General features: G+C 39.9%; 1 protein-coding gene across 2 annotated transcripts in view; it reads left to right on the forward strand.

Moving 5' to 3' along the window:
- LOC112466705 (transcription factor cwo) overlaps positions 1 to 14,118 on the forward strand; it is a 40,475-nt gene extending 26,357 nt beyond the window's left edge. The window contains exons 1-4 of one of the 2 annotated variants that reach the window (XM_025034949.1): positions 8,150 to 9,027; positions 10,980 to 11,163; positions 11,418 to 11,654; positions 12,113 to 14,118. In XM_025034949.1, coding sequence (XP_024890717.1) covers positions 8,911 to 9,027; positions 10,980 to 11,163; positions 11,418 to 11,654; positions 12,113 to 12,720 — 1,146 coding nt within the window. In that variant the 5' untranslated portion in view covers positions 8,150 to 8,910 and the 3' untranslated portion in view covers positions 12,721 to 14,118. Of the gene's footprint in view, positions 1 to 8,149; positions 9,028 to 10,979; positions 11,164 to 11,417; positions 11,655 to 12,112 lie in introns of those variants that run through there. The other variant, XM_025034948.1, reaches the window with a different exon arrangement.
- The last annotated feature ends 49 nt before the right edge of the window (positions 14,119 to 14,167 follow it).

Raw genomic sequence — 14,167 nt, forward strand, 5'->3', positions numbered from 1 at the left:
GTAGGAGGTACACGTTGAAAAATATGGGAGATGTGGTAGGATACAAAATATATAGGTAAGGTATGTTGCGAAAAATAACACCTTGGCCAGAGGGTTGGAACCTGGACTTCCCTACTATCCGGGACGGGCTATCAATTCGACCAGTGCAGTGAGGCAACTGACTTTCGCAGCGTACTTTATATGTATTTATCGCACTTCCTATATTTTCTATCGTATATATGTTTTGAAGATTTTTTGTTAGTATTATTATCAATTAATTATCAATTGCAGCGGCGCTTCCTTTTCTAATTGTGTCCTAAATGTTAGAAAAGGAAAAGTGTCACTGCAAGCTTATACAATACATCTTCTGTCCGAACAGAAGATATGCTTGCCGGAAGCTCTTCAATGGGAATGCTCAGTCTGTTATATATAGGTACGTCTATGAAAATACCGTAGGTTTTTCTCAACGAGTCGTTAGTCTAATAAGCTAATCGGAGTTTGTTCGAAGTCGCAATTTATGTGAAATTAGTCCCGCATCTCTTGAATTGCCCGAAAATCTTTTGCCAGGCTCGTTAAATTTACCCTTATGAATATTTGTTCGATTGTCCAATTTTTTTCTTACGTACGCATGGGGGTGGCTTTAATGATCCGGTGATCAAACATCGCAGAGTAGATAATCTGCGACTCTCGAGGGTCACGACAATCTTACGTCACGTGCCACGTGATGTGAGGCTCGTTAGAGCCCCGGGTGACGACGGAGCGGCGATATCGTCGGGCTTTTGACGTATAGAGGCCCAACCGTGATTATTCCGAGATTTCCGCGAATCGGATAACCCGGCCGTCGCTGAATATCGCGCAGTGGACTTCGCGCGATGGCTATTAACGGCGTCGATAACGGAGCTCTCTCGATAGCCGATCGGGGGTTACAATCGTACTATGAACCGACGTGATGATAGCGTTAAATATATATGCGTAAACAAGTGGTGTAGAGCATACGTTACACGTGGTACGTGGGGTTCCTCAGGCAAGAGTTTGGACACCGATTAGACAATTTTATATGTTTCAGGCTGACGAAGAAATTTGTATTTTATTATTACTTTTTTACAGATTTATTAATTACTAATAATATTTATATAAATAGAGTATTGAATTAAATTTATTTTTTTATTAATAAACTGCATATCAAATTAATTGAAATGTTTTTGCACCAAGATCAAGTGTCTTATATTTTAGTCATTCCGTACATCAAATTCAACTTTTGCATTGAAATAGATTCAGCTGCCCTTGCATAATTAGTCGCACTTGAACAACTTGGCTCTTTAATTAATCGCGGTCTGATTATCATTAATTGAATTAATTAATTGTGATTAGCGTGTTACTGCCAGCTCGGACTTTTGCCAGCGGAAATGTTTTCTTGCAACGGTGGAATGCAGCGGGAAGCCTACTCGTCTCTTACGTTGTTTAAAACTTCATGAAAACATCACGTGAAACGATCCCAATAATAGCCGACTCGCGTATCCAAATAACACTTGTCAAATGTCACATAAAGCGATTTGCACACTGAGAGAACGCCCCGCGGCGGCCGCGTTTAAATGACACAGACAGCCATTTTCATTGCAAATTAAAATACGACCGGCACGTGGCTTATCGGTTTCCCTATCATACGATTTTGTGCAAATTTACGAGAAAGATTTGCGGGAAATGTGCGGAGGTACGCTTCTTTCGTTTGCTTTTACACTTTTGGAGAAAGTGTATCGAACGAGATTTCCTCCCTCTCTCTCCCCGATAAGCTAAATATGTACGATTATTATTTTCGTTGAAATTATATTATTGAATATTATTATATATCTCGCATTTATCTACACGGAGTGTCACGCGATTAGATCATCTCGAGTATTGAAGGGTTATAGGATTTTAGAAACTTCAAAAAATTGAATTTTTTTATTTTTTATTAGTTTGAAGCCATAAAAATGGAGCCAGTATAAGTTAATAGTTGTAAGTAATTATAAATTACAAAATTTATCCCAAGACTTGAAATCCTATTAAAAAATATGCTTTTTTCAAAATAGAATTTTTTAAATCGGTGGCCTCGATGCGGTGGACTCAAGCACGGTTTATCAGTTTATCTGATCAATTTTATATGATTTGAAAAGTATTTTTTTTTCAGTTCGCCTATACTCCTACGACCGCTTAAGTTGCTCGAGAGGGTCGGGCCTCCCTCGGGGGAGCCTGCCGGGATTGAACACTCGCGGTGGAAACCTTCAACAAAAATTCTTTCTCTCCCTCGTCTACATTTATACTCGCACGGGAGCGTGATATTCGGCTGGGACACGCGACGACAAAAATAGCGTGTTTCCGAATGCGTCACCGTTTCGTGAAAACAGGACGTGTTTACCCGCGCCGACGCGTGTGCTTCATTCGCGATTAGCGTGGTCGTACGCGTTCCTTTCTCGCTAATGTCTCCTACGCGATCTCGTGAGCGGTGTTACTCAGCCGGGGAGCGCGACGTCAGCCGAACGTGCCGAGGCTTAAAATCCGATGAGCCATCGTTCTTTTCGCCCGAGAGGGATTTCTCGATAAACAAGTGTTATCAACGAGACGTTCGTTATCGCTGCTTAATCGATCGGTCGAAATTGAGAGGAGACGTTAGCGGAAAATGTCTGATGAAAAATTCCAATGTTTAAATCGCAATTATAGAAGGAATTATGTGCGGCTATCGTTAGTAACACCAGTGATCGATTTTAAGCGACAAGAATATCACACGTGTCGCTCAAATTAAATTAAAACGCTAATTGAATCGCGTTTCATGCTTCAATTATAACGCTTGTTACTTTTATTAATATCTTATTTGAAAGTCACCGAAGGCGAAAACGTTGGATCGGCTCGAAAAATACGGAGAGATACCGACGCTTGCCTATGTCTTTCGAGATACACAACGTATATGCATTTTAAATGAATTTTAATAAAAAAGGTCACATTACGCGAGTGTGAATGTTGCGCGAGCGAAGTACGATACATCTTGCAGCGCCGTTCAAGGTTTCGAGAGGTTCTCGATCGCCGCGAGGTTTCGACATTGCTCTCTGCTCGCCGAATGAATCTTAATTTATGGAGATACCATTTTTAACGCCGGTCGACGTTTGCGGCCTCAAGGCTGCATGGCACTCGCAACAGACGGGCAAAAATACCCGACGGCCGAAGGAAACGGGAAACGCCATCCGCTTATCTGGGGCGCGACACAAATTATATCCACGACGAGATCGTAAATCCGCGCACGTTCCTCGTAATAATTTCGATGAGAAAGAAATGCGCAGAGTTTTTGCGAGGGGGTAAGTAGCGGATGGAAGTAACAGGCGAGTGCCGCGGTAACCGCGTATCGGCGTCACCGGGCGCGAAGTTACGAAGGCTTTTTTTTTTTGCCAACTTTGCGTGTCGTCGATCTGCACTTGCTTCGGCACGATGCGTCGAAGAATTCATTTTTTGCGTCTAAATATAGACGCGGCGCCAGCGCCATGTGTCAATTTGCATAAGAGGGTTGGATTTTCTTCGGATGATATTTACATCGTTCACTTGTGTGCGTCATGCTGATAGTATTTTATTTAATAACGTAATAAGCTGCTCGTTGAATTTTCAGCAATCTATTTCGAAAAAAAAAAATGAGAGAAATTGCTCTCTAAACGCGTCTAAGAGTACATTTTCTGTACATTTGATGTGCGTGTTATAATTCAATCTCCCGAAAACTTGGCAGCTCTTTCAGGACCAAGTCAGATTTTATACGACACAATTCTATATGCGTAACACTCATTTGGAGATGCTAGAGTGTTGAGGTATGACAGCAGCATTTATCCCGTCGTTATATTAAAGTTGAAATATGTAGCACACACAATTTTTAAGTATAAAATCTTGATTTGAGAACTTAAATCGTAATAATTAAAATTCCTAGAATATTTTAAATTAAGTTTTGTTTTTGTTTGTCATATTTTATTTTAATAATGCTGGGTTAAAGACGTTAAATGATTGTGTATAATTCGTGTCAGATTTCAGGGAAATATTCTATTTATAATTTTACACGTTTTATATTTTGAAACATGTAGTTTGATATATATATATATATATATATATATATATATATATATTGTTTCATATATACGTATTTGTATATATGTTTCATATATGTATTCTAATCCTCCGATTGTTTTTCATTATTACACAGCACGTAAAATCATAAATTAAATTCTGTCTTAAGACCCACTTAGAAGATTTATAATTTTGTTTTTACTTGTAATTATTTACGTAATGTATTTTGATGTGTAATATATACTTTATATATGCGTGTATTCTGATTCAAGTGTTTTTCGTATTACACATAAGATTACAAAGTAAAACACTATCTCGCACTCCCCAACGTTTGAATTACGTTCGAAGATGGATAACGACGTATCGGCGATCGTCGAAACAAAAGTAGATTTGCGCACGAGGCGGGCTGATGCGATAAGAGGCTTCGGCCGCGGTTGTTGTCGCCGAGATGCTGGGATCCGGTGATGCCCGGTTATCGTTTGAAAAACACTGGCTGGACCACCGCGGTCAGCGCGCACGATAAACCCTCGGTCATAATGCGAGCTTTCATGCCGAGAGCGCGCAGAGATCACCGAGTACCGGTTATATCCGGCATGTCGATAACTCGACCCCGTTAAAGCGGTTCTCGCGCCGCTTTTTTTCCTCCGTCGTCGTCGTCGTCGTCGTCGGATTTCTTCTGTCGACTTCTTCTCACTGTTTCGAGGCGAACGCCGGTCAATGTGCAAATAACTGCCCGCCGTTCTCCCGAACACGCCTCAGCGTCCTGTATCACTGGGCTTATCTCGGCTTCGCGGTTGTTTGCGTTTGCAGATTTATAATTTAATGAGCGAACTCGATAATTGGCGATATTGTTAAATTACAATTTATTTGAATTGTATCTTAAAGTATATCTTACAATTTTTACGTAACATGCGATTTGTACGATGATTATATTAATCAAGATGTGATAATTCGATGCGATACGATCGAAACGAAAAACTGTTTGTAAATATTTACAGCTTTTTAATTATTCGTATTTTTCCACGGCCCGTTCAATTACATATTCGAGTTTGTTGTTTATCTTTATTTTTTTCATTTTTTTAGTCTCTAATTGTAATGCAAATGAGAGTGAATAATGACAGCGGAGCGTGTTGATGATATTTTACAGCGGTTAATTCTAGAGAGACATTGCGATAATTCTGAATTCATATCACGTACTCGATTATTAAAATCATAATCGCAAATGTTGTTATGTGTTTATCCGCATTTATTATATCACATCAGACTTTGTAACTGAAATGACGATAACTGGCGTTGGTGGAGATTAGCAGGAAAGATAACTGAACAACATTTCGCTACGCTGTTTTGTGTGCTTTCGCACATGTAATAAGGATAGAACGAATTCGTTTATTTCGCGGAAGGACTGCGGGAAAAAATTTACGTCAGATTTGGAGAAAGCAAACTCATGCCGCGGAGACTATCTTTTATTAATTAATTAAGGAACAAGCATCTTCTGTTTATATGTGCTCATCGTATCGACCTCAGTTCTTCGATAAATAATTTTTAACTGAAATATATATAGCGTGTTCTAAATTAAATGACATCACAGATTCTCTTTATTTAGAAATTTAGATAATGATAGCGCGTTTCTTCATTAATTTCGTGTGCATCTTATTTTAGCAGATGTCTAATTTAGCTCTCGATCGATAAATTGAGCGACGGAGATAAGAATGTCTAAGTAAACCAATTTTTATAAAATTAGATAAAGGTTGTTGGAACTTTTTACCGGGAAATCCTACGATCTATCTCCGTGGACTTCGGACGTCCGATAGATAGCAAACGTGAGAAACGTGTCACATGACACACGACAGTCGAAAGCAAGTGGAAGGACTGATTCATGGGGAATGTAATGACGCTTTTACAACGTAAGACAGTAAATAAATCATAAAGTAATGCAATTAAATCTGTGCCGTCATGTCGTTTACAACTTTCTAAATTTTAATGATGTCGTGCTTGCAAAGGCGTAATGACATCATCTCGGTTAATGTTACCGATATTGTTAATGTTTAATCAGAGAAATATTTAACGTTGTTGTACATTGAGTTAATAAGAGACGTCTAGCTCGTATTTCGCGCCAAGCTTAGAAAGGCGTAAATTTCGTAAATTTTTGTTGATTAAAGTAACAGTTTAATTTTACAAAATATTTAGTTTAGCTCAGTGTTTTTCCTCCTTTCTCTCGCTTCCTCCAGAGCCTGTACATACGTATATGCCTATTTTATTTGAAATGGAAACTTCAACGGAGTCGCTTTTAATTTTTGGCGTTATTTACGTCCACAATGTTTAGCCAATTAACAATTCCGCTGATATGTAAATCGCGATAAAACAATAAAAATGGTTAGAAAAAGTAGTATAATAATTTTCAGTTTAGAATGTTGACCTTAACACCGTCTCAGATTTGATTCCGCCAATGTCGATGTACGAAACAATGAACGGCAACGAAGTCGCACGACAGTAATGTCAAGGTTCGTTATCTTTGGTTCGCCAACTTTCACGTCGAAGATCCAAGACGTAACATTCTAAATTGACGATCGATAGGAAATCTGCTGCTTCTTTTGCAGGCACGGTAAAAGACACAAGGTAATGACTAATGAGACATTATACAACAAGTTGTTCTTCTAATCTGTCATATTATTAGTATTAATATTGATAACCATTACTCAAAATGGCGCATAATTAAAATATAATTAATAATGCAGATTGATATTTTATTCTTTTACATTGCTACTCATTTTATACTCATTTTATAAATTGTACACTTACATTTTTATATCTTGCTTTTTTTATCACAGTTTTTATCTGTGAGAGTTACTTAATTTTTTTTATTTGATTTACTAGAATTAACTAGAAAAAGGGAATTTACCCTAATGGTTTCACTTTGATGATTGTTTCTGCGTAAATTTTGCATAACTTTGTAAGTAATTGTTTGAAAATATTAATTATTCTTTCTATATTATTCTAGATAAACTAAAGTATATAATTAATTAACTGAATGTTCCTTCGCCTTTAAATATTTAATTATAATTAATCACATCTCATCTGGTTTATTTTATTAATATTAATTATCGGTTTTTGTTAAATGAACTATAATATGTGTCGATATGCTGGGAAAAGGTAACAATTAAATATACAATCAGAGAGACGTGAATACAAACGGATATTAAGATTAATTAATTCCATTAACGTGTTTACGCAGATTTGCGTAATATGATATGTATACGTGTAAGAATCTAATTTGCAATATAAATTACATCGAAATGCATATGATGATTTCTTTGACTGATTAACTATAATCACCTCCTGCTCCAATAAATTTGAAAATTACCCTCCTTTATAATATACAAATAAGCTATAATAAAGTATAACAAATAATTATATATTAATATAATAAAAATAATTATGTAATATAATAAGTAATTAATATGAGCGAAATTACAATTTCACATACGTATAATATTTACAAGTATAACGTCTGGAAGAAATTATTCTAGTTAATTCTTTTCTAAGACGTCCCGTTAATTAATTACTAAATATAATTAATAATATCTTAATAAATAGTTAAATTTTTCCAAGAAAAATAACATTTCTTTTTGACGCATCCATTGATATCACACAGAACTACGCAGAACTCGTAAAATGTTAAATAAGTTAAAGTCTTTCCTAGAAGTGTCGTTTGTAAACATTCGTAAATTATTCGTAAGCGTCAGCTTGTGACAGAGAAAGATAAGGTTTTACATGAAAGTCCGCGCGGCATCAGGAGGAAAATTCGGAGTGGTCAAACGGCACCATCCATCAGATACGGGGGAAGGGGTTCCGCGGGGGGGGACTCCCAGTAGTGTCAAAGCCAGAAACAGCAAGACCCCCGGCTCGATCCGACGCACGGCGCGGCGTGACGCGGCAGAGACGCGTGTTGCCTCACGTGTTGGGCGTAATGCATCGCGTTTCCGACACGTGATGCTTCCTCATCGCCGTTGTCGACGCGGCGCGGCACGGCGCGGCGCGATGCGATGCGACGTGACGTCTCCCTCCCGATGGCATGGCTGAAGAAACGCGAGTGTCGTCGCTTGCGGCTCGTAGTCGTCGGCGCGCCTGCGATTCGCGAGCACGCACAGCATATTGTTGTTCGATAACGAGAGCGAGTGCCATCGCCCGTCCCGAGTGTGTTAAGTGGCCGGCTAATCTCTCGTCCTCAATGAGTTTTAATAATCGCGCAGCGCTTTTAATTCTCAAAAATATAATTATATGCAAAGTATAATTATATGTAAACTACATATATCTTTAAATAAAAGTGACAATAAATTGCCATATTGTCGAACGCGTGTCGGACTATACTTTAATATAAAATTTAATAATTTGAGTAGTAATACTCTTAAATAAACACGCTGTCAATATACATGATTGTGTCGAACGATACAAGTTATAAGATACAAACTATAAAATCGAACATTTTTCGTGGTGAAATTTATCTTCTATGTGGAACAGCTGTTGCTACAAGCTGTAAAAGTGTTCCGGCGCAATTGCCTGATACAGTGCAAATCATTTGTGGGAACCGTTGACCGTAAAGAGATAATTCCGGAGTCGAGTTTTCCTCGCGGTTTTTCGAAAGTGAATCGTAGCCAGCGTGATAGATTTCGACATTCACCGATATAGAAGTTCACTTTCGAATGGTACACACGTGCATCGCGCCCATCGCAGATATTTAAAGGGCAAGGGCAATATAGACCTTTAAGCGGATCGATATTGTCGCTTCCGAAAATTTCGTGGAAGAAGATTTAATAAGAAGGTATCCCTTCTCTCCTGTGTTTTACCACTCGAGGCAGGATGGTCACGCATAGTATGGATAACATCCTGAACATGCAATACTACCCGACGAACAGCCACGTCGATGCGTCGGTGCATTCGCCGCCGCCGAGGAAGAGACGTTGCTTGAATAAAGAGGTGAATACGCTTCCGCCAATCTGACCGAGCGAAATCGATATATCCCGTTCCTTCCCTCTCTCGAGAAAGACGAATACGCAGCGGGATGAAGAATTAGAACGCTATCGGAATGCATTCTTCCATTTAATTTAGATCCGACTCTTTTATCAGTAACATTTAATTAACTGTGCGAGTTTGAGAAGGATAGTGTCTGGTTACATTTCGTTCCAAAGAAAGTTTGCTTTTTTTTTTTTAAGAGTTTGGGACAGGGTTGGTCCTATCGCCGTGTTTTCTAGGGTTGCTCCAGTTTTGACCAAAAACTTCTAATTCGTCCTTAGAAGCTTGATCTAGGTTGGCCAAGGTTACCCCACATGCGATCCTCGGAGAAGCCGCTATTTCATCCTTTCATCTTGATTTACGGCCTTTCAGGTCGTTCTGCTCTTCCTCTGCTATTCCGCTCCCGTTGCCGACGACGGGATGCGCCGATTTATTGCCGCCGATCGCTTGCGTAATTTCGCATGAATGAGTTTCATGGAAAACGCCGTGTTGGGCGCGTGCCAGGAACGAGCGTTATACGTTACCGTGATTGGAATGCTATACGCGCTCGTAAATGAGCGCAAATCTCGGGGCGTCATTGTGACGTCGCCTTTTGTCCGTTCGCTATTTTAAACGCATAATTAGATACGAGACAGACCGCTCGTTCCATTCTTTTGTAAAAATTTGTTTTGAAGCGAATCCAACGGGCGTTTTGTACAGATAAAAGCATTCGAAGTGTGGTTTGCGTCGATTATCTTTAAGAGAGCAAAATTGTGATTATCTCGAAAGAGTAAAACATGTTGTTTATTTTTCAAGTGGAGGTTCGAGCTTTTGAAGCGAGATTTTAGTTATATAAGATCCGTCTGTGACATGGCACTTTAGATAATAATTTAAAAATAAAAACTTTCGAAAGATTTTAAAATATACTATTTTCGAAATAAATAGCGCAAATATGGAGATTTGGTTGAAACGTCGTAAGACAAAATGAATTGCAAATTACTTAATATTTTCGATCGCTCTTGAAAGATCCGGTTTTGTTGATGGCCGCTGTTCATTCACTCGTAGCATTCAGTTGTATACGCGCGTTTTAATTCATTTGATTCAATTAGAGAGCTCGGTCTTGAAAATTAAGATTAGGGAACGCGTTCTCACGCGTGTCGCGCGCAATTTTGTCGTCGAACGCGCGAGATTTTTCCATTACACCACGTTTGCTTCGTGACTGCTCCGTCCGACGTTATCTTTCCGCATATTCGCGCGGTGAGAGATGAACATTTCGGCGAATTAAGCGGTTACCTAACTAACCGCGATACGTGCCTCGAGATCGTGACACGCGGCACGTACAGATAATCAGCTCCAGCGGCGGATTGCGACGTGACCTTTAAAGACGATAACGCGTTTTAATTCGCGAGCGATAGCGTAATTACGATTTCTCTCTCTTTCCGTTGTTTCAAGATACCCGTGGGTGGACCCGGTAAAAGATTGCTCAACGTCAGATCACATTTTATTGTCGTGTTGTAACTCTAATGGGATAAAAAACCTTCGCAAAAGTTGAAGGTCGATATTTTAAATGTCTTTCATGTTAATTAATGAGAGATTAAGTAATTGGGAATAAAGCGCATACCGATGTCTGACCATATCTTGACCATTACTACTGCGAGATAAGCAAAAAATCAGTTTTTTTTTTAAAGAAAGTCCTTGGCATATATATTACTTTTTTTTCAAAACTTTGTGGAGTATTTATATTGTTTTAAACATATTTAAATTACAAAAAACATCGGCATAATATTCCTTCGTTTACATATTAATAAGATCCTTACAATAATAATGACAGATTATATATTATATAATTGTACATGACAAAGCTAAATATTTTAAAGCTCTAAGGTGTTATTATTAAGGTTCGGTAGGTAATTGGATCGTATTCGTTTCTGTTGCAGCAAGATCCGATGTCACACAGGATCATCGAGAAGCGGAGAAGAGATCGTATGAACAATTGCCTGGCCGACCTCAGCAGGCTCATACCGGCGGAATACTTGAAGAAGGGTCGAGGCAGAGTCGAAAAGACGGAGATCATCGAGATGGCGATTCGCCACATGAAGCATCTTCAAGGCCTCCGGCAAGGTGAGAGCTCGAGCGTTTAATCGATCCTTTCTCGCGATTCTCCCAAACAGAATTATTTCGGGAATATATTTTATGCAACATCGCGCATTGTATTTCCGCGAGTTGGCAATAACATGCAACAGTTTTGCGCTTCGTTTGCTGGCCGCGAATAAGAGAGAGACGCGTTCTCTCGGCGATGCTCCCTGAAAATGACAAACACAAGTTATACTCGCGGCATCGATCATTATCAGAATTGGCGATGTTTTTTTACTTAGATAACAAGCACTCGCCTGTGACGCCGGTGCACACGCATCCCGAGGACAGCGTGGACAGCGTGTCACATTCGACTGCGGCTTCCACCGCGGCGGAGCATTATAAGCTGGGATTTCAGGAGTGTCTGAGCGAGACCATACACTTCCTCATCGAGGTCGAGGGCTTTTTCGCGAGGGATGCCCTCTGCGTACAGCTCATCAATCATTTGCAGCAGCACTGCGACAAAATCGTAGCCACCAGTACGTATTGTTCAACTTTCGAAAGAGATAAGCAGCTTAAAGCCCTTTTGTTTCGATAACAGTGTACTTTAATCATCTCGATCTGTTCATAACGATAAACGACGATAGATATCAGTTCACTGTAATGTCTTGAAAAGAGGAAGTAATATTTAACTTTCATAGTACAACTTCCCAAGAAAACAGAAAAGTCACAGTAATGTCATATTGACGAAAAAATGACGTAAATTTGATCAATATGACGTTAAATTGATATTTTGACTTTCTGTTCTCTTTTGGCTAGTTAATGTTAGTTATATGTTATCACGAAGATTACGGATTTATTCTTACATCCGGTATTCGGTCAAGTTTTAGAATTTCGATACAATTTGATAAAGTCCGGGTTATTCCCCAAAGAGATCGAGAGTTCCCGATATGCTTCGAGAGGAGTTTCGGTAATTAATCGCTCGAATTTGCTGCAGGTGACCGATTAGGCTTCCCGCACACCGAGCTGCCAGTGATGAACGGTACGATGAACGGCGCCGGCTACTCGCACACAAGTATTCCGACGATATGTCAGCCCAACGGCGGCCACTCGGACCACGGCTCGAGCTCGGGCGTGAGCTCGTTCGGCGACCCGGAACGTCCGCTGCTGCGACCGGCGATCGTGCCGCCGCCGATGATCGTGAGTGACGACAGCAATCACAGCACCCACTCGCACAGCACACCGCCCGGAACCGGGACCGTCTCCTGTCGGGACCGGCCGACCAACTACAAGTTCAAGAGCTCGATCAAGCAGAGGTTCTCGGCGGAGAGGGTGAAATCGTGTTCGCCGCCAGTGTCGAACGGCGCCGGGCTGGACAAGCCACCGTCCTCGTCGTCCCACGGGGTGCCAATCTTCGCCCTGCACGACGTCGGATCCTTCTACGTGCCGCTGACGGTCGAGGCGTCCCTGATCAGACCGCATCTGAGCTTCATTCCGGATACCGGACCCGACACCGTTTTACATCCGGTCACGATATCTGTTAACTTCAATCACTCGTCGCCGCCAGCGTGGTCGCAACACCATAGTCCCACGCACCAGCATTAGACATGTTAAGAGGAAAGGTCTGTCATCCGCTCGCTTGTGCGAACGAGGGAGGATGTACTCTGATCCATCAATGTTCCGATTGTCGTCGGTAGACTGGATCTTTGGATCAACGCCCTAATATATGATTGTAAGAAATCTGCGCATTCTTGAATAATCTGTCAGTCATTGCGATGGAATCGGGAGTGATGAGGCCGTCCACATGACGCTCGCGAGAATCAAGAGAACAGCTTGTTAGTTCTTCTATTTTATTAACCGCAATACGCGGTGGACGGACTAAAGTGGCCTATATACGATACAATTCATTGGCATAATTAATATCATCGTTAATCTCATAATATAAATTCTAATCATGTTATAAAACTCACTTATTATTCATTATTATTCATATCCTAAAATATATTTGGGACGATAATTAATTGCGTCGTGTATGGGCCGCTTTTCGGGTGTATATTGCGTATAGGAGACGCCGAAGTCGAGGATATTTGTACATTTACTGAGGCTGTGGGTCGCTTTAGCATTTACGAGGTTTGAGAGAATGTGTGTTAAGGGTTGTACATAGGTAGAGTATTAAGGATAGGAAGCTCCAAGTCGTTCTGGCTTCGGTGTGTCTTTCCTCGTCGTTAATCTATATAAATTCGGACACCCGTTTTGCTCCTTCTTCCTTTTCCCCGGATACTTCATCTCTCGTTCCCGTTTTCACTCCGTCTGTTCTCCTTCCTCGACACTTATTTTCCATCTGCTCGACGAACTTTTCGCGTCACTATGTTTCCTTGGTAAAAAAAATCAATATGAATATTGATGAGTCCGCGGATATCGGATATTATCAATTATATGTTGAATAACATTGAGTATTCAGCGGAGGAGCAGGTTGCGTCTCAATACAAATCATGGATCTGGAAACAACCTCATTTCTTATGTGTCATGTGGTAAGATCATTGACATAATATGAAAAGAATAAAAGATCGTATTTCCATATGTCTATGGAAATAAGATTTATTTCATTGACTATGGTCGGTATTCATAGTCAGATCTCATATATAACATCGTCTTCAGATATTCCGTAGCCAATAAAACGAGTCGTACAGCTTCTCAAAATAAACTTGAGACGATCTTAAATATAAATATAAATTCATCTGACGATGAATACCACACTGTGTCTAGAAAAAGATTTATTTCTGTTAGTATAACACAGCAAACGCATGACAATAGACAAACATTATCAACCTAACAGAATTTATTCACGCAGGAGCGATGATCTTGCTTCGAGATCCTAACGGATTGATCCGTATAAGCCGATGATTTTCCGTATTTGCGATGTAAGTTAGAATAAAAGTGCCTACGTATACATACACACACCCACACACGTATATGTAAAACTATACATATGTATGTATAATAATAAAATTATATTATATAAATATATATTATAAAATAAATTATATATATA

The sequence above is a fragment of the Temnothorax curvispinosus genome, unplaced genomic scaffold (assembly GCF_003070985.1).
Source record: "Temnothorax curvispinosus isolate PA1 unplaced genomic scaffold, ASM307098v1 QBEX01016509.1, whole genome shotgun sequence".
In the NCBI taxonomy this organism is placed as follows: domain Eukaryota; kingdom Metazoa; phylum Arthropoda; class Insecta; order Hymenoptera; family Formicidae; genus Temnothorax; species Temnothorax curvispinosus.